The 23,055-nt window shown below is 42.2% G+C and overlaps 1 protein-coding gene across 2 annotated transcripts in view; it reads right to left on the reverse strand.

Annotated features, from left to right (window-relative positions):
• Slc22a23 (solute carrier family 22 member 23) overlaps positions 1 to 23,055 on the reverse strand; it is a 179,888-nt gene that overhangs the window by 128,171 nt on the left and 28,662 nt on the right. For both annotated transcript variants that reach the window (XR_011707785.1, XM_027948216.3), the window contains exons 2-3: positions 12,637 to 12,740; positions 6,767 to 6,921 (exon numbers count right to left, since the gene is read on the reverse strand). Coding sequence is in view for 1 of the 2 variants with exons in the window: in XM_027948216.3 (XP_027804017.1) it covers positions 6,767 to 6,921; positions 12,637 to 12,740 (259 nt within the window). In the remaining variant the exon portion in view is untranslated. The remainder of the gene's footprint in view (positions 1 to 6,766; positions 6,922 to 12,636; positions 12,741 to 23,055) is intronic.

The following is a 23,055-nucleotide window of genomic DNA, read 5'->3' on the forward strand; positions in this document are numbered from 1 at the left end:
GTTTTAGTTTTGCATCCCATCCTGTCTTTCCAGATGGGAAAAAGAAAATCCCAGGGGGTATAATAGGATTCCTGGAATATATCTGCAAACTCAACAGGCAAATATTTGGTAAGAGAGAAGAAAGGAGTTGGGGTCAGTGAGGGCAAGGCTGATGACTTGAGGGCAGGATCTAGAACCCTGGGGAAAGGGAAGCTGTTAACCATTAATCCTACCCTATCTCTGCATCTCTTCCCAGGTGGCCTTTGTATCTACCTGATGCAGTATCAGACAGAGAGCAAGAAAAAAAGTCCACCAAAGCTAGTTTTTAGTGTTGAGTTGAGGAAGGCACAACTGTGGGACCACGCACCCTTAGTTTCATCTCTACGTGAAATTTCAACATGGAAGGGGGCTGATGGTTGAACTTAGGATGCTAAAGCTATGGTATTCTGAACTGGGATACAGTGGGGCCCAATAATTTTCCATTTGCTTCTGTTTCCCACCTTTCTTCTCCCATGAGTTATTCTAGGAAGGGACCCCATGTTTCCCATGGAATGTGGTTTGAAAAACCATCCGCTGATTCCAGAGAGGGAGTTGAGAGCTCAGAGAGATCAAGCCATCTGTCATGGTCACAGCCAGTCAATGGTGGGAAATCAGATCTCCTGATTTCCAAATCTTCCCACTTCCTGGTTTAGTATAGTGGACAGTTTTGTTTCAAACCAAGCACATGAACCATTAAGATTTCAGTCTGGGAAAAAACCCAGACCATAAGGTACGTGCAATTTAATAACATCCTTCTCTACGTGGGAATGACATCCAAATATTCTTAATTTAAAAATATCCAGCTACCTCTATTTGTTGTTTTTTTTTTCCCCTCTGATTTTGAGACAGACCTATCTTTACCCAATTCAAAACACCCAAATAAATAAGCACTTTGATGTCTTTCTATCCATTTAGGCAACACATGCATGTTTTCTTGCCCTAACTTCTGGGAAGAAGACTAAGTAGGCATGTGGGTCTCAGTGATGCCACTGGCCACTCTTCTTTCTCAGCCCTCATCTTTCCATTTTGAACATGCAGGTGAGACAATACATCCTTACATTCCCTATAGGCATACAGATACTTGCATTCTTTTTCAGAGAAAATCTATAAAAAGTCAGATTTTAGATAACATGTAAGTAGGGACAGAAAGACAGGTCTGAATAACTTTTATTTGCAGGATTAGTAAACTTTGAGAAAATTGAGTCCTCTGTGGCATGTGTGGCCCCTGCTCCACTGTCACTCACTAGCCATCACGGCATCCCAACTCCCAAGGGACCGGAACTCCATCACCAGGTGCTTCTTCTCTCACTCACCAGCCCCTGCAGACGCCAGCAGCTATGTGCTCAGAGATGGGATTAGAAGGGAGACAGGGTGGTAGAGGGAAACCACGCCATTCCTTTTTTTTTTTTTTTTTTGCTTATAAATTGGCTCCTTTGCTTTTCTCAACTTGCCTTCAGAGTGTGTAATGGGTTTCCAGTGACAGAAACAAGAAATGGAGAGACTGATCTGCTCTGATTTCCCAGTCACACCCTCTTTGAACCCGGGTCAAACCAAAATTCTTTTGAGGAAGGAAGGAAGGAAGGAAGGAAGGAAGGAAGGAAGGGGAAAGAAAGAAACAGAGAAAGAGAGAGAAAGAAGGAAAATGGCTTCTCTGAGGCCATTCTTTAGTAGAGCTCGTCCCACCAGGTGAACAGGGTCTCACCCACAGGGTTTCTGTGATGGGGAAGGGCAGGCGGGGGAGAGAGAGAGAGACAGACCCCCAAGCACCTTCCTGAATGTCATGCAAACATTTGCTCCCAGGAAGGAAGGAGTGAGCCACATGGTGGCCAGAGCCAAGCCTGCCCGACGGCACAGTCTCCATTCTTTTCATCCCCCACAGGGACAATTCGCTCTATGGAGCCCTTTGGCTCAGTCCACTAAAAAAATATATCTTACAGCACAGCGGTGATGCTTAACCATCCTGTTGATGAAAATAGGTCCCCAAATTTTAGGCAGTTTAACACAAATCCATATAATAAGACAACACAAATTTGGGGACTTCAGAAAAACAGAAGTATAAAAATATATAGGTGAGTAAGCAGAAAAAAGCCACCTCACATCAGCACATCAGAAATTATTCAACCACTTCAATTGAGAGTCTAAAACCCATCATGTCATGTGAGAAGGAGAACACTACCTGACCCAGAGCAAACTCAAGATTTTTCTGAGTCTATTTACCAGCCAAGTCAAGACTTGGCTTCTAATTTGCAAAGTAATCAGTAACTTAGTCATCTGAGAAATTTCGAGTCACTTCCTGATTATGGGTAAAATTTACCCAATTATTTAGACTGTGTAAGTTGGAAGGAGAGTTATTACAATGAGAACATCTTTGAGAGAAATTTTCAAGGAAATTTTTCATTTTTAGACCAAAAAAAAAAAGACAAAAAAAGTTTCATTTATTTGCCCACACTAAGTAAGTTCTCTCTGCTAGCAAAAGACATTGTTCATTATTTCAAATTGGGAAAATAATATGGGCTGGGGATAGAGCTCAGTGGTAAAGTGCTTGCCTAGAATTCCTGAGGCCTGGGTTCCATCCCTGCTATCAAATAAATAAACAAAATGATATATTTCTCTCTTACAAACCGTCATATCATTGACTTCTTTTGTTGGTGGTGGTGGTTTTTTGTTGTTGTTGTTGTTGTTTTTTGGGAGACAGGATCTTCCTGTGTTGCCCAAACTCACCGCAAACTCCTGGGCTCAACTCATCTTCTTGCCTCAGTCTCCTCGGTAGCTGGAGCTACAAGTTCACACTACCATGACCAGATGCTTCTTCTGAAGAAAGATACATCTTGGATAATGCTGTGTCCCTTTGCCTGTGATATTATAGAATCCTGGATGGGAAAGGAATTCATAGCCCAGTCCACCATGACTGCTTAAATTCAGAAGTGACCATCTCTTTAGTTTTTGACAAGACTTTATTTTCATAAACAAGTGGAAATGTGATCTACTTACTGATTTTTCTTGGTCTGTGTTCCTTGTTGGCTAAATCAAGTGTGTGTGTGTGTGTGTGTGTGTGTGTGTGTGTCCAGAGGTAAAGATAAAATTATAAAATTAAATCATTAAGCCACTGATGTAGCCCCAGTGTATTTAATTATTTTAGCGTCTCACGATGGTCTCAGAGATATGCAGGCAGGAACCTTTACTGTGGCCCTGCATAAACTCACTTGGCATGGCCCAGTCTCTGTTGCTACTGCCAATGTACACTTTGCTTCTGTGTAAAGACTTCCGGAGAAGATGCCAACAGTCTCTATTTTATGTCCCAATTACACAACTACTTCTCACTTTGGCAACTTGAAGAAAACAAAAGTTTAAAGGGTAGAATATTTAACCACAATGTACCTTAATAAATAAATCCAAAGCTGGGGTGGTGGGGGGAACAACAACAACAAAAAAAACCCTTGGGCAGACTTGCAAATAAAGCAGAAAACATTTACAAAGTCAGCAGCATTTCTCAAAATGACACGTCCACTTTCCTCGTAAGCTGCACGAGAAATCACAACAGCAAGAATTGTTACTTCCCTATTTACATGGCCAAGCATGTGCAAGATTGAAAAAAGAAGGATATGCAGATCTGTGATGAGAAAGGTCAGGCAAAGGCACTGAGATAAAAACCTGGTTAAAAGGGGAGAAAACTTAGAATCATTAAAAATGTAAGTTCCAAATAATCAACGCCCCAAAGTTTTAAGTTTTAAACTTTTCTTTAGAGTTAAGAACTCCTTTACCCCTGTGACCCAACTTATTAATAAATTTCCCTAAAGCAAAACAAATTCTCAAGTTTCACCTAAGCATGCCTAAAAACACCAACAAGCATATGAATTGGAAATTTGTAGTCACCCTGCCCTGTTGACTAGGAGCATCATAGAATAGATATTCTATTCTTTCAAAGTACAGAACTAAAAAAAAAAATCTTTCTGAACTTCCCGTCTCCAGCCTCTCGGTTCTCCAAACTGCCATGATTCAAAAAGATGGGCTACCCCCCCCAGCCCCCGTTTCCTACCCTTGCCAAGTATGGGTCTTCTGCCATCTCCCAAACAAATCCCCCTAATTTTCATTGTTTACTATCCTCTCCTTGAGCTCAAAGTCACAGCCTTTTGCTTTATTTCAATTGTGCTATTCCAGATGCTTTCTTAACTCCGACAGTGGGCCACTGGTTGATACTTGGACACTTTTATGACAATGGCATTTATCATCATGTTTGAATGTTAGTCCCACATCTAAAAAAACACAACCATTATTTTCTATACCATATTTTACTGGCAAACAACTGTAAAACTGCTTACACAAATACTTGCAATAAAATAACACAAATGATGGAGATAGGAAAATGGAACAACAGAAACATTAAAGTAGGAAGTCCAGATGAAACTAGGAAGGGAGATCGGAACTTCGAGCTGGTATCATCAGGCCCACACATGAATTCATTACATCAGTGGTTGAAAAGTTCTGGCCCACTGGACAAATCTGGCTGACCATCTTCTTCAAAAACAAAGTTTTATTGGAACACAGCCACGCCTATTCATTTACATATTCTTTATAGCTGCTTTTATGCTACAGTGGCAGAATTGAGTAGCTGCAACTGAGACCAAATGGCCCATGAAACCTGAAATATTTATTTGCTGGCCCTTTACAAAAAAAAAAAAAAAAAATGTGCCAATGTCCAGGTTATATGATTCTTTGCCTAGGAAATAAAAGCTAAGCAATTTCCTAGGATGAGCACACTCTTTGTATAGTTTTGAAGTAGAAGAGAACTTTCTACTATAGAGCTCGCTATTTAATCTAATAAAAAGTCTTTAGCATCATTTTTTTACAGCAAGATAAACATAGCAACAGGTTTCACGGGGCCCTCGGCACAATGATGTCATAGTCAGTAAAGAGGTTCTATGTAAATCTGAAACACACGAGATTCAGGTACAAATCATGCCTGGTCTGGTGTAATTCAGGGATAGTCTCTTGAGATGGCAAAGGCCAGTCACATGTGCAGCCCTTCCCTGGCCCTGGCAGACATGGCTAATGGATCCAGGGGTTCTCTTCTGCTGAGCCCTTCCTCAGAAGCCTCCCTGTTCTCTGGCAGCCTTAAGCCATCCTTAGCACTTGGCATGCAAGATAAAACCAATATGCCATCTTTGCTGTAAAGCAATTTTTCCTGAACACTGTTGGCTTGGGGGTGGTGAGGCTGGGGTTATACTGTCTGCTAAGTCCCCAAAGCATAAATATTCTATTTTTTCAAAGTACAGAACTATACCTTTCAGTGAGAGTCCACAGAGAAGGACTGGACCACCATCCTCCCTCAACAATCAGTCTGAAAAGGATGGCTGCCCAGAGAGAAGATCCCATCAGACAGTCAGAGAGCAGGGCCAGGAGACTCCTCAGGAAAAGAGCTGTGAGCTGTTCTGCTGCACAGACCGACAGGGATCAGGGTCACAGAGAACATCACAGGCACTTTGTCTGGAGGCCTTCAAGCCCAACACCCACAGAATGGCCAAACACCTAGATCCACTGACCTTGTCACACATACATTTTGAAAGAGTTCTCCAAGCAATGAGAGCTCCAAAATAAACATAAACAAACTGGAAAAGATGATCCCCAAGAAATTACAATTCAGTAAAATGTTGGAAGAGGATGCCACAAACACCAATAATGGATTCAGAAAAATATACCTGTAACTTTTTTTCTACACCCCTTTTTTCCTTGTAGATAAAAAGGTAGGTCATGAATTGATTATATTTCTGGGGGAACAAAAATTTAGTTATATAAAGAAGTCTTTTATTGGGAATGTTTAAGAGAATTAAAATATTCTTATTTTATCATGATGGAAACTGCTACCAAATCTATACCTGACTCCTACCCATATTGTCAAGGGGAGAGAGGAAGACAAAACATATCATAAACTATCCTACAGTCTTTCCCAAAGATCCTTCCACTCGGTGACTAAAAAGCATGAAATATCCACCATGCTTGAAATGTTCCTTCTCTTTATTGGCATGTGGTTGTCTTCTAGAAAGTCGACAACGAATAAGTGAAACATAATCACGTTTGACAGCAGAGGTAATACAGCCAACAAACATGACGGAATAATAAAGTAAAACTTTCTTAATTCCCTTTTTAAAAAAGCAAATGCTACCAAATCTTGCCATTTATTCTTCTAGAACTAACACTTAGAGATCAATTCCAGACCACTTAAGGTCACCTCTGGGCATGTGAGAATATAGAAAATTTGCACTCCATATGGCCTTAGAGGGGAAAAAGAAGAAGAAAAACAAAAACTCTAAGAGTCAATGCAAATGCTAAGTCCAAACCCTACAGTAAAAGAAATCTAGTATGCTCTTTCAGAACCGAGTACAGGGATACCCAAGTATGCACTGGATTTAGAAGTGCACAGAAAATATCAATGCAGAAAATTCCAGAGGAAAGCAAAAGCCACTCCATAACAGCTATGGGCTGATCCCCGCTTCTCCAAGCCATTGTGCAACCTTCTGTGTCCTATGATGGGCACTGAGCCCAAGCTGGAGGTAAGGATTAAGTAAATGCTGGACAGTATCATCTAAAAAAAAAACCAACCTCTTTCACAATCATCAAGGCCTCTAAAGTTTGTACTTCTAAAGGGTTGCCAACCCAAACAACCTGCATGCACGATATCTTTCCCAGAGACTCATAGGCAATGATACTTCTGTTAATTCTTGTAACAGTCGCCGTGAGGGTTTCTACTTACGTAGTGCATACAAGGTGAGAATTATTCCAGCCAGGCAAAATCCTTCGAAGAACCTGAGTGTGCTGAACATTGTCACATTCACTGACAGTGCTACAGTCAATCCAAAGATCAGAATGAAGATGATGGAGAATAGCAGCACAGGCCGCCGGCCGACCCTGTGTGGGGAGAGGGGGAAAGGAGTCACTTTTAAACGGGATGGCAACCTTCCTGAAACCCAGTGCCCAGCAGGTGCTCAGTATATGTTGAATGAGTACTGGAGTAAAAGTCTTCATACTGTCTAGACCCATTTTACTAGATCGTGGACTACTAGGGACAGAAAGGCCTTCTGGGGACATTTAGCCCAACCCCCTTATCCTGGGCTAAGGGAGCACAGATCAAATAGCTACTGGGAAAGAGGATTGAGACATGAACCCAATTCCTGTTGCTGAGTCTATTTCTGAGTATAAACAAGGATGATTCAAAGCAGGAGGAACAAAATCAATAATAACTCCCCAAACATAAACCTTGACACACCCAGCATGAAATGTCTTGAGAAATCTCTGACCTTTGGAACTGGACAGAAAGTCAACATGGGTATGGAGTAAAGGCTTTAGTTATCTTCTCCAGGTTGTTAATCTAAGCCAGGTGCCCGATCCTACACACAGCCTGCAGAGCCAGGGCCAGAGCAACTGCCAATTTGTTTCAGCTACATGACAAGAAGGTAAGTTTCAAGAGACCACACACTAAGTCAAGACGGTTGAACTTAAATAACCAGTGTGGTCCTGACAGTGAGCTCCCCCAATAGTCCCCTGGAAGGGCAGCAGTTACAGTAAACTTGTGGATCACAGGGACAGGCCAGTGCAGGATTGGTGATATGGGGGCGATGTGCTTTGGGGTGGGGATGAGAGGGAGGATGGAGGTGCCCCTTGGGATGCAGAACTCACTAGTTCTCCATGTCCCCAAGATAACCTTCCATCTTCATTAATTCAATCAGAAATAAACCGCAGCACTAACTTCACCAAATGAGTTAATATGTAACACGACCGGCGTGGATCAGAAGGAGAGCTCACTGATGAAGAAGGGGGCAAACAAATGTTCAGGTCCAGTACCCTAAACACCACGTAGCTTAGCTGAACAACTATCCTGGGCATATTTATGTCAAGGCATCTATGTACAAATAAAATGCCTGAAAAAGGTAAATACAGAGGAACAGAGGTGGAGAGGTGGCTGCCCAGCGGTGGGGACGAGAATGGAAAGTGGATGGTTATGAGCACGTTTCCACCATCCTTGGAAGGGAAGTGGAACTGTGTTAAACTCAGAGCATAACTCTGTAAATATGCAAAAACTAATTTATTTGTACTCTTTCCATGGGTAATTAAATTATCTCTCAATAAAGCTCTTGAAAAAAATAAAAAGAAGACACTCAATAAGGAATGCCCTAAGGAGATAGATATAATCTTAAGAAAATATGGGGGGGCAGAAACAACAGGGAAGCGCGTCCTTCAGAACTTTCTAAGGTTCTAACCATCTCCATCCATCACTTGGGGTTTTGTTAAATGAGGCCAAGGCTATCAGCTCAATGTTGTTGTACATCAGTGGTCTTGTCTAGAGATATTAGACCTTACTTCCCTTGACCAGTGGGGTCGTCATGACTGGGAAAGACCTTACCAGATGATTTTATTCATTTTCCATTCATGAACAAAAATAAATTTAAAATATGGCTTGTTTTCCTAAAACGAAGAAAAACAAACAAAAATCTAAAACCCGGTTTTATTTCCCTTTACCTATCTCATCTGTAACATGGGGCTAAGCATCCTTTTGCAGTTATTGAGATGGTCGGTGAAGGGAGCTGATGGACATGAACAGAATGGCTGGCACGAAGGACCTACTTCAATGTTTCTGCTCTCATTCTTCCTGCAGGCTACATCCCTGACACTCACCAAACACGGCTTGACTGGTTCTGACACTCACCAAACACGGCTTGACTGGTTCTGACATGTTTTAGAAAAGATGACTGATTTTTTTTTTAATCTTCAGAAACCATTCTAAGTACCTCCTAAAGGTCGCTAAAATCAGTAAGTAAAACTTATCATTAGGGACCGTGGAGCATATAACATCTTTGAAATTAGAGCGCCCTGGTTGTGAATCAAGGCTCACACCACTTTTGAACTATCTGACCTTAGAAAAGGCCAAGCGTGCTTGCTGAGCTTCCGTTCCCTTTTGCAAGAGGCAGTAAAATACCTACCTAACAGGGTTGCTGAGGGGTATGGAAACACTCAAGAGACATAGCAAGTGTTCAATATATGCCAGTTACAAGCCTTGGAGTTCTAATGTGAGCTGGCTCCCTAGGGCAGAATCCCTTGGAGATGACTGATAAAATCATTTTCCTCAGTCTTTAACGCAGAGGACTTTTTCACTTAGGATCTGTGGTTGGCAGAAAAATGGTCTTGAACAATGTCTATGTCCTGCTGGGCACAGTGTGTAATCCCAGAGGCTTGGTAGGCCGAGACAGGAGGATCGTGAGTTCAAAGCCAGCCTCAGCAAAAGCGAGTTGCTAAGCAACTCAGTGAGACCCTATCGAGTGCCCCTGAGTTCAATCCCTGGTACCTGCCCCCTCGCCCCCCAAAAAGATGTCTGCATCATAATCCTCAGAACTACTATTCAGGGCAAAAGGGATTCTGGATGTGATTAAGGTTAAGGAGGACCTTGAGCTGTGGTGGGTTTGACCTATTTATTACAAGACCACCTTCCCTGGCTACAGGGAACCTGAGAGAAGGCAGCATGAGGTCTTGACTTGCCATCTCTGGCTCTGAGGATGGAGAAATGGGCAGAAGCTAGAGAATGCGACTGGTTCCTAGAGAGCAGGAAACAGCAGGAACGTGTCCGTCTCTGAGCTTCCAGGGAAGAGCACTGCTTTGCACACCCTTGTTGGACTTGTGACCTACAGAACTGTAAGATGATTGCTTTGTGCTGTCGAAGCCACCAAGAATGTAGTAATTTGTAACAGTAGTCGTGGGAAACCATATGGGGTCTCCATAGGAAACAGACATGGAAGTAATGGGAGGAGATTGTAGAGGGATTATTTATAAAAGAGCGAGCAAACTGGGAGAGAAACTGGGAGGGATAGTATTCAACCTTGTAGCTCTTATCAGGAGGGAGCTTGGGGACAGACAGCCATGGGTAGCAGAGAGGCACGGTACGGAGGGCCCCTGACAGGAGACAGCAGTCCTTCCAGCCCTGAGGAGATCAATGCCTGACCTCAAGATCTTCTCCACTGTTTTCTGCGGCTTGTATTCCCCACTGGCCAACAGGAGCCCAAGGGCAAAGGGTACAGCCCATGAACTATAATTACACATGCAGGACAGCCCCTAACAGAGCAATCAAGGGCAGGGAGGTGGCCCAACCCCTGGCCTGCATCTCTCCTGCATCTGTACTAACACACCACCTAACCATTCCTATCACACACCCCAGACAAAACCCGGTCTAAAGCATGACTTTTTAAAGAAAGCAGTGTACATGTTCCTGTATGTTGACTGCATCTTAGAAAGCTTGCCTCTGACTTGATCCACTTCCCCCTGCAGCCATGAAACTGGGCCCCCAGCTGTGAGGTCTGGAGTTCCCTTAACAGGGTTTATTTCCCTTTAAGCAAGGCTCAAGCAGGAGTAAAATGCCAAAAAAAAAAAGTGTGTGTGGGTGCTGTTGGAAAACACCAAACTTCCAAAGTGAAAGAGAGGCTCATTCAGAATGTTCAAAACACCCCCCAAAGCAGTTGCCTCTGAATCCCTAGAACACGCCTTCTTGTCTACCCAACCTCGACCTGGGAAAATGACTGTAGAGAAGTGACTACAATATCTGACTTCTAGCTACTCACAGAGGAAGACCCAAGCACCTTGGTCTTTTGTCCCTACATCTGGTGTGTGACCAGGGAAGCCATTTGGCAAGATGTGCAAGAATACAATGTCACAAAAACAGCCTTGAAGCATCTTAGACCTTTAGAGACTAATTCATTTAATAAAAGCCCATATTTACTTTCCTATTAAATCTTTCATTGAATAAGGACACTAAAACCTGCATCAAGTCTGCATTTTTTCAGAAAGAAGGTGACATGGATTCTACTGGTATATATTCCTAATTTATTTAGATGCAGATTTTTGAAAATCAGGATCTTTTAGACTAGTTCATACTGAAAACCTATGCATTTGGTTAAAAACAAAACAAAACAAAAACCCTATTGCCTATCCTCAAAAACAAAACAAAACAAACAACAACAAAAACCCCAAAGGGGCCCCCAGTGTACATCCCCAGAGGTCTGATGACTTTTCTATTACTGTCTACAGGGTAGGTGTCCATATGAAGCATTTACAAGTGATGATTTAGCAGATTCTGGGCACACAGGAAATCACATTATATGTTTGCACAAGGAACTCACAAATAGACACTAGCTTTAGGAAGGAAATTTCCACAGCTTTAAAGTGGCCTCTGAATCCTCTGCTGCTGTCTGCTCTGGGCTCCTTGTTTTTGCCTGAGCCAGCTTTCTCAGTTAACCAGGGTAGAAAGGGCATCACAAAGACATACACAGTTTGTTCCATATTATTCTTGGCCCTTATTATGTCATCAGGCCCAAGATGTGCTGACTCATCAAAAAACAACAACAAAAAAAAACCTAAAATTCCTTTAAAAAGAGTGGAAAGGGAGAGACCGCTCTGCAGCACCTGTCCTTGAGCCTTACATTGCACAATTGTCTCTCTGTACCACAGAATATCCTAAATAAAAAGTGCTGTGGCACACGGTGGAGAGACACGGGCTCTGGGGTCAGGTGGCCTGGTGTCAAGTCCTGGCTCTCCAGATTAAAGGGGAGTGAACTTGGGGATTTACCTAAACTTCTATGCTTCGACTTTTCAATGATGAAAACAGGTAGTAATACTCTTACCCAACAGGGATGCTGGAGGATGGGATTGTTACATGTCTGGGAATGTTTGGCGCTGTGCCTGGTACACAGTAATCAGTGTGAGGTGCTAATGACATCACTGTCATTATCATCATTAATAACTCAGCTACCATCTTCCCCTCCTGATCTCTACCGGACAACTTCACCACCTCATCCTGAAACACACACTCTGCTCAAGGCAACTTCACCTCCTCACCCACCCAGATAAAGTGCTTTCACCCCGGCCTCTCTTCACGATTTCTCCCCTGTCTGCAGCGCCCACCCATCATCCAAATGCTACCATCTTCTAAGGCCTTCCTTCCGCATGAAGCCCACGGGGCATCCTGGCCAAGTAAAGAACTGTCTCTAAAGTATGTATGATATTTTGAGGTGCTAACCAGAGCTGCCTTACCCGTTCAGTCCATGTGGATGAAGGTCTCTAGTTCCTCCCCTATTTGTTTATTCGGTTCTATTTTTCTAAGACAGGGTTTCACCATGTTTACTCAGAGAATCCTGGGCTCAAGTGGTCCTCTGCCTAGCTTCCTAAGTAGCTGGGACTACAGATGCACACCACAGTGCCCAGATCCCCTCTATTTTTTAAAGCATTGTGTGCATCTACCCCTCAGTGCAGCCCATAGAGTCCTACACCTGAGGCCTCAAGTTCCTCCTTACTGAACATCGAATGTCAGTAGTAGATGAGGCTGCAGGCTGGTTTTGCTAGATTCCAGCAGTTAGAGAAATTGCATGAATTTAAATTCTCACTTCCAAACGGTTCATTATGTGCACTGACCAATCCTTTTAGTTTAGCATTCCCCAGGGGGCAGCTTTGGCTCTGGCTCTGGCATCAACACCAGGACAGAAAAAAGACACAGTAACAGTATGCTAACAATGACCATTTCTCTTTAGCCAGCAAAGGCGTGCTGTGGCTCCCAAAGGTTCGTGCGGAAGGCATGTTGGTACTCACCAGTCAGCAATGCATCCAGTTATTAGGTAGCCAAAGATTAATCCAACCAGTAAGGAGAACTTAGCGATATGGACCTTCCAGGCATTATCACACACAAGATCCCACTAGAGAGGGGCAAATAAAAAATAATCAGAGAGACACATATACAGACCTAGTTGTACTCAATCATAAGGGCAATACAATAACCCTGCAAGGACCATGGCACTGGTGTCAGAGCCATGTCGCGTGAATCATTAAAAGTCTCATTAATGTTTTTGAAAATTCAATGAAAAGTGCAATTTAACCATAAAACAAAATGTAGTGTTTTTATCTGGAATGGGTTATCAAAGTCTGAAAGGAGTTATTCATGCATTGGGGGGGGGGGGGGAGACTATATATATTGGGGGAAGAAAGGGAATAAAGGAATGTGGGAATGCAGGGCCAGACTGCAGGAGGGTCTGGCTGGCAACACACAGTTGGGACAGTTGTTGTCAACGTTTGTTCACGTGTATGGGGAGGACAGTGAGGCTGGTGGTGCAGAATCCCATTCAGAATTCAGATACAGCAGTGCTTTCTTTAGAGGGCCGACTTCCTTCTAGGAGGACTCCTGTGGTTCTCTAGATGTGCTCCAGAACCATAAAAACCAAAAGCACATGCATCACCTGGCAACTAGCAAGAAATGCAGATTCTTGGGCTTCGTCTTAGATCCACTGAAGGACAACCTCTGGAGGTAGGCACAGCATTGTGGTCTAAAAGCCATCTGGTGATCCCAAGACACCCAGGCTGACCTTGTCCTGACCTTGAGAACCTCCAGGGGTTCTGTTCTGCCTTTTCCCTGCTATGATAAGACAACCCATGAACTTTGCCATCCCAGGCTTGGTTCTAAACAATCAACTCCCAAGAGCAGGGAGTGTCTTACACTGCATAAAACACACACATGATAGTTGGCTTTTCCTCTAGACTGCAAGAGCAGGAGTATAAAGCTCCAAGATGTCTAAAGTGGGCTTTTGGAGACAAGCCTGGAAAAGCAACATTCATGGATATGCTGTTTCTAGGAGAAAATGCATTTTTAATAATAAAGACTTTTTTTGGCATGCAACCTACTTCTAACTTCAGGAAGGAAGGATTTGCCTTAAAATGGGAGTTACAGCATTACCATGAACAGCGCGTATGCATTCTGTTCCCTAGCTTAGTTTACACGTTCTGTGAGGAGAGATGCTTACACACCTGTAACGGTTCATCTCTCAGTCGCATCCTGCCTTGTGTGAACCTCAGCCTGGCACATTCTTGGCAGGAGAGGAGCAAGCCCTGACCCCAAGCTGCTGCCGGTGAGGAATGCACCAGCTGCCGCCTCTATCATTCCCTCTGCTTTTAAACACTTCCCTGTCTCCACCAACACTTCCCATTGATGAGTTCATTTGAGGTTAAACGTTGCAAAGAAGTACATTCTGCTTATACTAAATGGTTGGGAGGCGAGAGATTTCAATAAAAGCATTCAGGGGAATGGAGAAAATGGCCAATGCTGTTGCCCGTTGAGCCACCTGAACCATTACTACTCTGGGCCTTGGGCAGCCATAACCCAATTTAGTTGCTACCTAATAAGTTGTTCGGTGATCACCTCAACACGACCCCTATAAATTAACAATGCTGGAGTAGAAAAGTAAAATGCCACCAGAGGACTGGCTCATAAGGAAAGGAAGATTGGGTAGAAGTACTGAGTGGCATCACCAATCTCAGCCTATGGGTACCCACCCCCCTTGGAGGGGGCCTGGGAGTCTAGTACAAGGCAGCCACCAGCCACCTGGGTGGTGCCTTAAACCATCCTCAATTAGATGCAGGAATGGGAAGCATTATCTGAATCAACAAGCAGAAGGAATGGGAGGTCCCAGCAGGTTTACCAAGATAAGGGTTACTCAGGCCTGGGGACCCGCCTGAAAACAACACCCTGGTAATCCTGGAGGCCCACCCTAGAGGCACATTCCATTGGGCTGGGTAGGGCCAGGCTGAAGGACTCCACTGAGCTGCCTCCCTTGTTTAACTTCTACTTCTGGTAATGACAAACATGTACCAGGAAAGTAAAATATGTGCCAACAGAGTGCTATCTCTTAAAGAATTCTAAAGAATTTCAGAAGTATGAGGAAACTTTGAGATCACCTGGGTCTCAAATTTGTTCACATTGCCATAGATAAGATGTGACAATTGGTCGTTCAGGAAGCCAAGGCTATGTGAATTTTTAACATTAAAAAAAAAAAAAAATCTGATGAGAATAATGCTTTAAAAAGTTCAAGACCAGAGCTTATTTTTTTTTTAATCTCCAACATTACTCAGCTAACCTCTTTCTTTCTCCACATTAAATCAACCAGCAATTTTAGCAGACTCTACCTTTCAAATACATCCTGAACATATCAACAACAGGCATTCACGCCTCACCTGAGAGTCCACCCTCCTTCAGGTGTGTGTTCCTGTATCTATCGAGAGCTGCAGGTCTGAAAATAACACTACCAGACCTCCTTACAGTGAAGGTTTCAGGTAAGATTTAGGGTCTGCTGGTCAGATGCACACCCCAGAACAACTCTCAGGGTTTAGCCTACTTCTAATTTCTGGACTGCCTTGAGTTAGGAAGAATGTCAAGAGGGGTAAGTGGTACAGACCGGGCAGGGTTTGGGTGGTCTTGGAGCCAACAGTTCTAGCAGTGGCTAAGGAAGTGTGATTCTGGAGCCAGTGGTTGGCGGAATGACTCCCAGATTTCCATGTTCCTAACTGAGACTCCCCGGCAGACTAGTTCTAGGGCACCGTGCTGGGAATCTTTCCAGAGCCCCAGCTTGCAGCTGCTCTAGCAACACAGTGAGCACTGTTTCCCTGTATTCAATCCCTGAATTCCATCCCGAGCATCAAAAATAAAATAATAAAAAACATAAATAAATAAATAAATAGTTCCTGAAATACTCAAGAGTGGTCTCTGTCATTTGCAAACTGAACCCCGTTCCCTGATTAAATTTCCTTGGGATGGTGTTAGCGGGGCAAGATGTGAGCCAGGTTTCCAGCCTTGCGCTCCTGAACAATGCAAGAGTCTCCCTGCATTAACTTCAGCCATTTCCTCGAGAACAATGAAAGCAACCCTTTAATGAAGCATGTTAACACTTCATCTGCAGATTTAGCAAGATCATAAAAGCAGTCACATCATAGCCCCATTTCATCATCTCAGCTTCAACTTCTGAGCCACTATTCTCCCATCGGGACACTCCATGGTGATGCCCAAGAGAGCTTTGAGCCAGGACTGAATGGGGAGACAATGACTAAAATGAGTGTCTGTGTTTCACACACTGCACATCGGTTGCTACATACTCTGTTTAAAAAAAAAAAGAGGTAAAAAAATTCTAGTAGACTATTTTTGTACCTATGTATTTTAAGGATAGAACACAAGAAATAAAACCTTAAAATAATTGGAGGAAAATAGATTACTTATCTGATTTTGGAGATGGAAATTCTATGGATTAAAAACTAAGGGGGAAAAAAATAACCTAAAAAAGTGACTGGTAGATTTTATGATACTTTAACCGAAACTACTTTATTATTAATTTTAACTTTTATTTAAAACTTCTAGCCATCAAAAAAATGCCATAAAACCAAGTTTTAAATACTTAAATTTGCAAAATATATCCATAGAACATTAACACCCTAAACATTTAATGAGTATTAATTTATTTTTTTAGGTTTTCTTTCTCAAATATATTTTCTTCTCAATAGAAATATATTTTCTTTCCAACTAGAAACGGGTTAAACACCCAGACAATGGACAAAATATAAAGCAGAAAGGCTTCTAAGAACACCAGGAAATGTTAGATTCTGCTAATGAAAATCAAAGCATAATGTTTTGGCTATCAAAATTTTTTTCAAAAAAAAAATGTCCTCAAGATGCAGGAGACATAAGGAGGTGCCAACCGTAGAAGGAGGGTGAACAGTCACGGCTTTTCTGGAAGGCAATTTGGCAACAGGCAGCACATGTCTTAAAAACATGTATCCCAGCAATTCCTTTTCTTGGAAATTTTCCCCAAAGAACTGATTAGAGAGGCCCACGGAGGTCCTTGTGCAACAATGTTCACTGATTTTAACTCACAAGAGCAAAACCTCAGACCTGAGTGAATGCCTGGTGACATTACACAGCCATTTCAAAATTTGGCTTGTGAAAACCAGTGACTGAGAAAAATCCTGTGATACGGTACTATGAAAATGCCTCGGAATGAAAAGTGATGAATGTGAGAGACGTTTGCAGGGGAAAGTTAAGAGGACATCCCAAATATCAAAACTGAGAACGGTATTAAGGCTGAGTTTTATTTTCCATTTGATACTTTTCTAAATATTCTACAAGTAACCTGTGAACCCTAAAACAAGAGGAATACTCCCCAGAGTGGTGGTGAGGGTAAGATGAATTATCATTAAGAACATAACCAACAAAGGCAAAATCTTTTCAAGAATATGTACTTTTTACACACTCTAAAGTAGCAGGCCAAGAGGAAGCTTGTTTTGAAATGGCTTGGGTGTCAAAACTTTTATTTTTTATTTTTTTGGCACTGGGGATTGAATTCAGAGGCATTTGACGACTAAGCCACATCCCCAGCCCTATTTGTATTTTTTTTATTTAGAGACAGGGTCTTGCTGAGTTGCTTAGCACCTCACTTTTGCTGAGGCTAGCTTTGAACTCGTGATCCTCCTGCCTCAGCCTCCTAAGCCACTGGTCAAAACATTTTTAAAATAGGACTACGTATATATCTCAGTGGTAAAGCACTTGCCTAGCATGTGCAAGGACCTGAGTTCTATCCCGAGCATCAAAAATAAAATAAAATAAAATAAAAACATAAATAAATAAATAGAGTCAGGCCGGTGGTGTATATCTGTAGTCCCAGCTACTCAGGAAGCTGAGGCAGGATTGCTTGAGCCTAGGAGTTTAAGAGAAGACTAGGCAACACAGCCTGACACTGTCCCAAAATAAATAAATTTCAAATTTTTTATTAAATTTTTTTTTCTTTTAGTTGTCAATGGACCTTCATTTATTTATATGTGGTGCTGAGGATGGAACCCAGTGCCTCACACATGCTAGGCAAGCATTTTACCACTGAGCCTCAACACCAGCACCTCAAATTTTTTAAAAAGAAAAAAAGAAAGTGATTTGGATTAAACCACATATGAAGTTTATGTTAATGCTCATTAACTAAAGCAAAAAGTGTTTTTTTAGGGAACTGAATGAAAATTTTCCCCAAAGTTTCATCTTTTGAAGTGGAGATCCCCGCTTGAGCCTGTTCCATTAGCAAACCACCAGGGTTTTCCCAATCACTGAGCAAGCGCTCTGTTCTCACTCTGAGCACAGTCAGTCGAGATAAAAGGAAATATTTCAGTTCAATACTACAAAGAGGATAATACTGCTTAAAATTTCAAAGGCTGAAACGAAACAAAATTCTTGACTGGGTCACTAGAATTTATAGAAATGTGAAGTTAGCGCTTTTCTTTTTCCCCCTAAAATAGCATTTCGGCAGCCTCTCGTGAACCAGTGTTTCATACACCATGGGTTTGCTGTGCTCTGCAGTCTTTTCAACTAGAGACAAAAGAAATGGCAAGAACATACACACATGCGCGCACAAACACACATGCACGCACGCACAGAGTCCCACCCTGGAGGATTAGTCACAGACAGACAAAGAAACAGCCTCCATCCAGAAGCTAAACTGATGAAGTCCGTTAGCTACTATTTAGGCAGCCTAAGCGAGCCTGTGTTTTTTTAGTATTTTCCATCTAGCAGTATACAGATTATTTTTTCTTAAAAGACTCCATCAAAATTCAAGATACACTGCATGATTTGAAAACCTCAAATTACTCTCTGCTTTTTGCCTCTCAGCTCATCCTCCAATTTTAGGAGGCTTGCTGTCAACGGTAGCCAACACAAGTGCCAATTAGGGTTGGCATACTTGCAAGCTTCCTTAAATGACATAATAAACATCTTTGCCAGGTACTCGGGGGGAATTTTTAAGTTTGGTTTCTCTGTTTTCCGTTAACTGTCACTCAAATTGCTCCTCAACTTTCATTCTTTTCTAACTTAGTGCCAAAGTCATAACCAGGGCCTGGGGGAGGAAAACTGTAGCAAAACTCAATGGCCAGCTTGTCCAGGTTAGATGGGGCATATGCCTCGCCTATTAAACCGACATGTGGCTTTGGAATGGGTCTCTTACAAGAGACCCATTCCAAAGCCACAGCAGCGGAACTGGGCAGAATTCTTAAACTTCATGTAGTGCCTTTTTGGGGACTTACGTGGTAATTCTAAACCCTACGCCACGGGTCTATCTTTTCACATCTTTGTCGCCTATTGCCTGCCTCCTTTTTCAAGGTGCAGCTTCCTGGTGATGGAGAAGTGGGAACCTTGATGCTTCATGTACTGACACAGGCTTTCCCAATTCTCATTGAATCTGACCCCTTTTAAAAGGCTAGAGATGTAGAACTGCTTTCCAGGACTTTAAAAGGGGAAACAAAAATATCCACCCGAACACACCCTCGGTTGAGTTGATGTGGGATTCTCTCTGGGAAAGCAATACAGGGAATCACTAAGTCTTAAAGGAAACAAGGGTGTCTATGGTGGTAAGCTTTACTGGATGTTCTTGTTCAGTTGGTATCAAGCCCTCTGTGGCATTTGAGGAAGCTGAACAGATCCCCATAAGGCTGCAGAGATTGTTAATAAGCCTAACAATCAAAACCTTGAAGAATCCTGGTTCCAGAATCTGCAATGGATGTTTTACTAATGGCCCTCACCAACTACCTGTGAGAAAGGAAATTAAGAGGAAGCTCTGTAGGGAGGCCTAGGAGGGTGGGGGGTGGGGGGAGAAAGAGAGAACCCAAGGAGAAACCCATCCCACAGCCCGAGGCATCAAGACAGAGCAACTATTGAGGCCATCGGTGAAATCAGCACACAGGCTTCTAGCACGCTAGGACATAGGAAGTAACTTGAACACGGTTCTCCTGAGCAATTCAAACGCTATTTTCCTACGTTACCAGGGGATATCTAGTGTAACCCAGGGCAGGACAGAACCGGACTATCACATTAATATTGAAGACATACCAACCCACTCTGGAAAGGAGACAAGTGTGGGGACCTTCTGATAGTCCCATCAGGGGATTCTTGGAATGGGAAAATTTTAATGACCCAGATGATGGATCACGGAGAGAACTTGGAGGTCAAAGGAAAATCATCTTTGGCTCCCTGGCTTCCTCCTGCCACAGGCGATGATTCTGACATAACATGGCCCTGTCAAGCGCCCCCACGACCTGCGTCATCTCACCTCCTACTTGCCCGCTGTGCCCCACAAACCTCTTTCATCTTCTCTCACTGCCATCTCTCCCACCAACCTTTGTCATGATCCAGTCATGCCAAAGTCCTCACCAGCTCCCAAAGGGCCTCTGGACCCCTTCTCCCAAATTGCTCTTCCACCCCCAAACCCTACAATACCCACACTCCTTCCCACCCTGACTTTTCTGGCTCAACACTTACTTCAAAAGATGAGTCTCACTTCAACCAAAATTGCTGAGCATTGTTCATCACCTGTCAGTCTAAGCATGGGAACCTTGCTGAACTGCTTGCATTTTTTTTTCTTTCAGTGAGTTTTTGTTATCTTTATAAGCACATGATGAAATGAAAAGAGTAAGGGGGTGAAATTACAAATCTACAAATGACTATAGTTCCATATTCCTATCAAGCTCAATTAACTTAATTGAGTGCTCTCCCTGGGCTATTTAATTATTTAATTGTATTTCTTCAAATACAATTAAATAATTAATATGTAATTATTACACACTATTTAATGATAAACACCTAGACAAAATATATTTTAATTGCCTGTTGACAGGTCCTTCTTCCACAAGTTCAGGGTTGGCAAACTGTACCCCACAGGTCAAATATGGCCCTGAGCCTGTTTCTGTAAATAAAGTTTTATTGACACACAGTTATTCTTCATTGACTATTATCTACAGCAGCTTTGGTGCTACAATGGTAGACTTGAGCAGTTGCAGAAAAGACCCCATGGCCCACAAAGCCAAAAGTTAGTTACTATTTGGCCTTTTACAGGAAGTTTCCAACCTCTTGCACTATCTGTGAGTTTCCTGAAGAAAGAAAGCCTCCCTGTGTTGTTCCTCTGTATCTTGGACCCATGCTAACACCTGGCAAATGGGAGGTAGAAACAAGGGTGTATGCTCACGCAGTAACTACTGTTCCTGGAAGTTGGAATACTCTTTGTTTGCTTGTGTTCACTGTGCCATGCTATTTATCTTCTTAATCCCCTTCATGATTATCTCTTCAAATACAATTTAAATAATTAATATATAATTATACACAAAATTTATACCGGCAATATGGCTTTTAAATGTTTCCGCCCAACTTTTCACTTTGGATAATTTTCCCCTAGGGAAAGATATTTCTGGTTTTATCATTAAAGCCCATAGAAATTGGGTATATGAGAAATTTATTTAAAACAACGAGAAATTCTCTTTTAATAGAACAGATCTATTATGTAGATTAAGCATTGTTCTATGAGAAGAAAGGAAACTGAGATTAGTTAGGAATTGATCAGGTGCTAGGCACACTGTGAGCCTCTAAGATTTCAGTCATCATGACAGGCTTCATGCAGGGGCATTATCACCACTGTGTCCATTTTATAGGGGAAGAAACTGAGGTAGAGAGAGGTGAAACAACTACTCCAAGATCAAATGGCTCTTAAAATGATTATAAATCCAGATCTGATTAAAACATACATACTTTTGTAGGGTGTGGTGGTGCATACCTGTAATCCCAAGGACTCAGGAGTATCAAAAATTCAAAATCAGCCTCAGCAACTTGTTGAGGCCATAAGCAACTTAGTGAGACCCTGTCTCAAATTTAAAAATAAAAAGGGCTGGGGATGAGCTCAGTGGCAAATGCCCTGGGTTAAATCCCCGGTTCCAAAAAAAAAAAAAAAGTACTTTGCCACTCAATAAATTCAAAGAAATGCAAACAAACAAACAAAAAATATATTTTCTTTGACCTATATTAAGTGGCTATAGGCTTTAGCATTTTTCTCGCCAAGTACACTTCATATACAAGGAAGTAAAGTACTATGGTGTTAACAGGACAGGCTCTGGCATCATTTCATTGTTATGGTGACTAAACAAAAATAATTTGTGAAGTGTCTGTGAATAGCAGGCATTCAGTAAATGGCAGCTATTAAAAATCATAATATTGGACTGGGGACGTAGCTCAATAGGAGAGACTTGTCTAGCTTGTGCAAAGCCCTGTGTTCCATGCCCAGGGCCACAATATGACAACAACAACAATAATATCACAGTACAGATTTGAGCATCCCGATTCCAATTATACAAAATGCCCCTAAATCCAAAACTTTGAGCATTGAAGCCACAGGTGGAAAATTCCACACCTGTCTTCACATGATGGAAAAGTCAAAATGCAGACCCACCAAAACACTGTAAAATAACCTTCAGGCCATGATATAAGGTATAGATGAGACATAAATGAATTTTGTGTATAGAAATTGGTACCCATGCTAAGATATCTCATTTTGTATATGCAACTATTCAAAAATCCAAAGACCCCAAATCTGAAATATGCTGTTCCCAAGCATTTCAGGTAAAGATTATCCAACCTGTATCTTATTTTTCATAGAATTTTTAGTGTCTGAGGGCTAGAAAAAGTCATGGTTAACCTGCTACTTTTAAAAATGAGAAGTCTAGAGGGGTGAAGTGACTTGCTTGAGATATAAAAGCCTATGGTCAAGCCCGGCACAAGCGGAGACCAGGTTTTCTCAGCTGTAGTTGCTCTACACCAGGCTGCCCTGGAAAAACAGAGTGTCTGGGATACAGGACTCTCCCAGGAAACTTCATAAGTCAACTGCTGCCGAGCCCAGATAATGCCTGATCCAAGAGTCAGTTGATCAGTACCACCTCCTTGAGTTCAAAACCCTACAACATGAAGACCTAAAATAATAATAACCCAGCATTTTAATTGAGAGCAACTCTTAGGCTTCCTGCCAAGAACTCACCTTTTTTTTATAATATATGAGTCAGAGTACTTGAGAAGCTAAACCAGTTTTTCTCTTGTTTCGAACTGGTCTGACCATCTGAAAAGGACATGAATGATACTAAGTCAAAGGGTCTATTCAAATAGTGTTGATTTTTTTTCCTTGTCTGGCTCAGAAAACTGTGACTATAGAAGATAGTCCACAGGAACCTTCAGAAACGAGGTGCACAGACACCACCCTCCACAGCCCTGCCACATCCCAAAGTTACTCAATCCAGTGAATACTCTAGGTATAGTAGAGCATGGGTTCTCTTTCTTTTTAGCTGATTTTTTATTAGTGCACTATAATTATACATAACAGCAAGAGTCACCTTGTGACATGTATACAGCATATA

Source organism: Marmota flaviventris, chromosome 6 (genome assembly GCF_047511675.1).
Source record: "Marmota flaviventris isolate mMarFla1 chromosome 6, mMarFla1.hap1, whole genome shotgun sequence".
NCBI classification, from domain to species: Eukaryota; Metazoa; Chordata; class Mammalia; order Rodentia; family Sciuridae; genus Marmota; species Marmota flaviventris.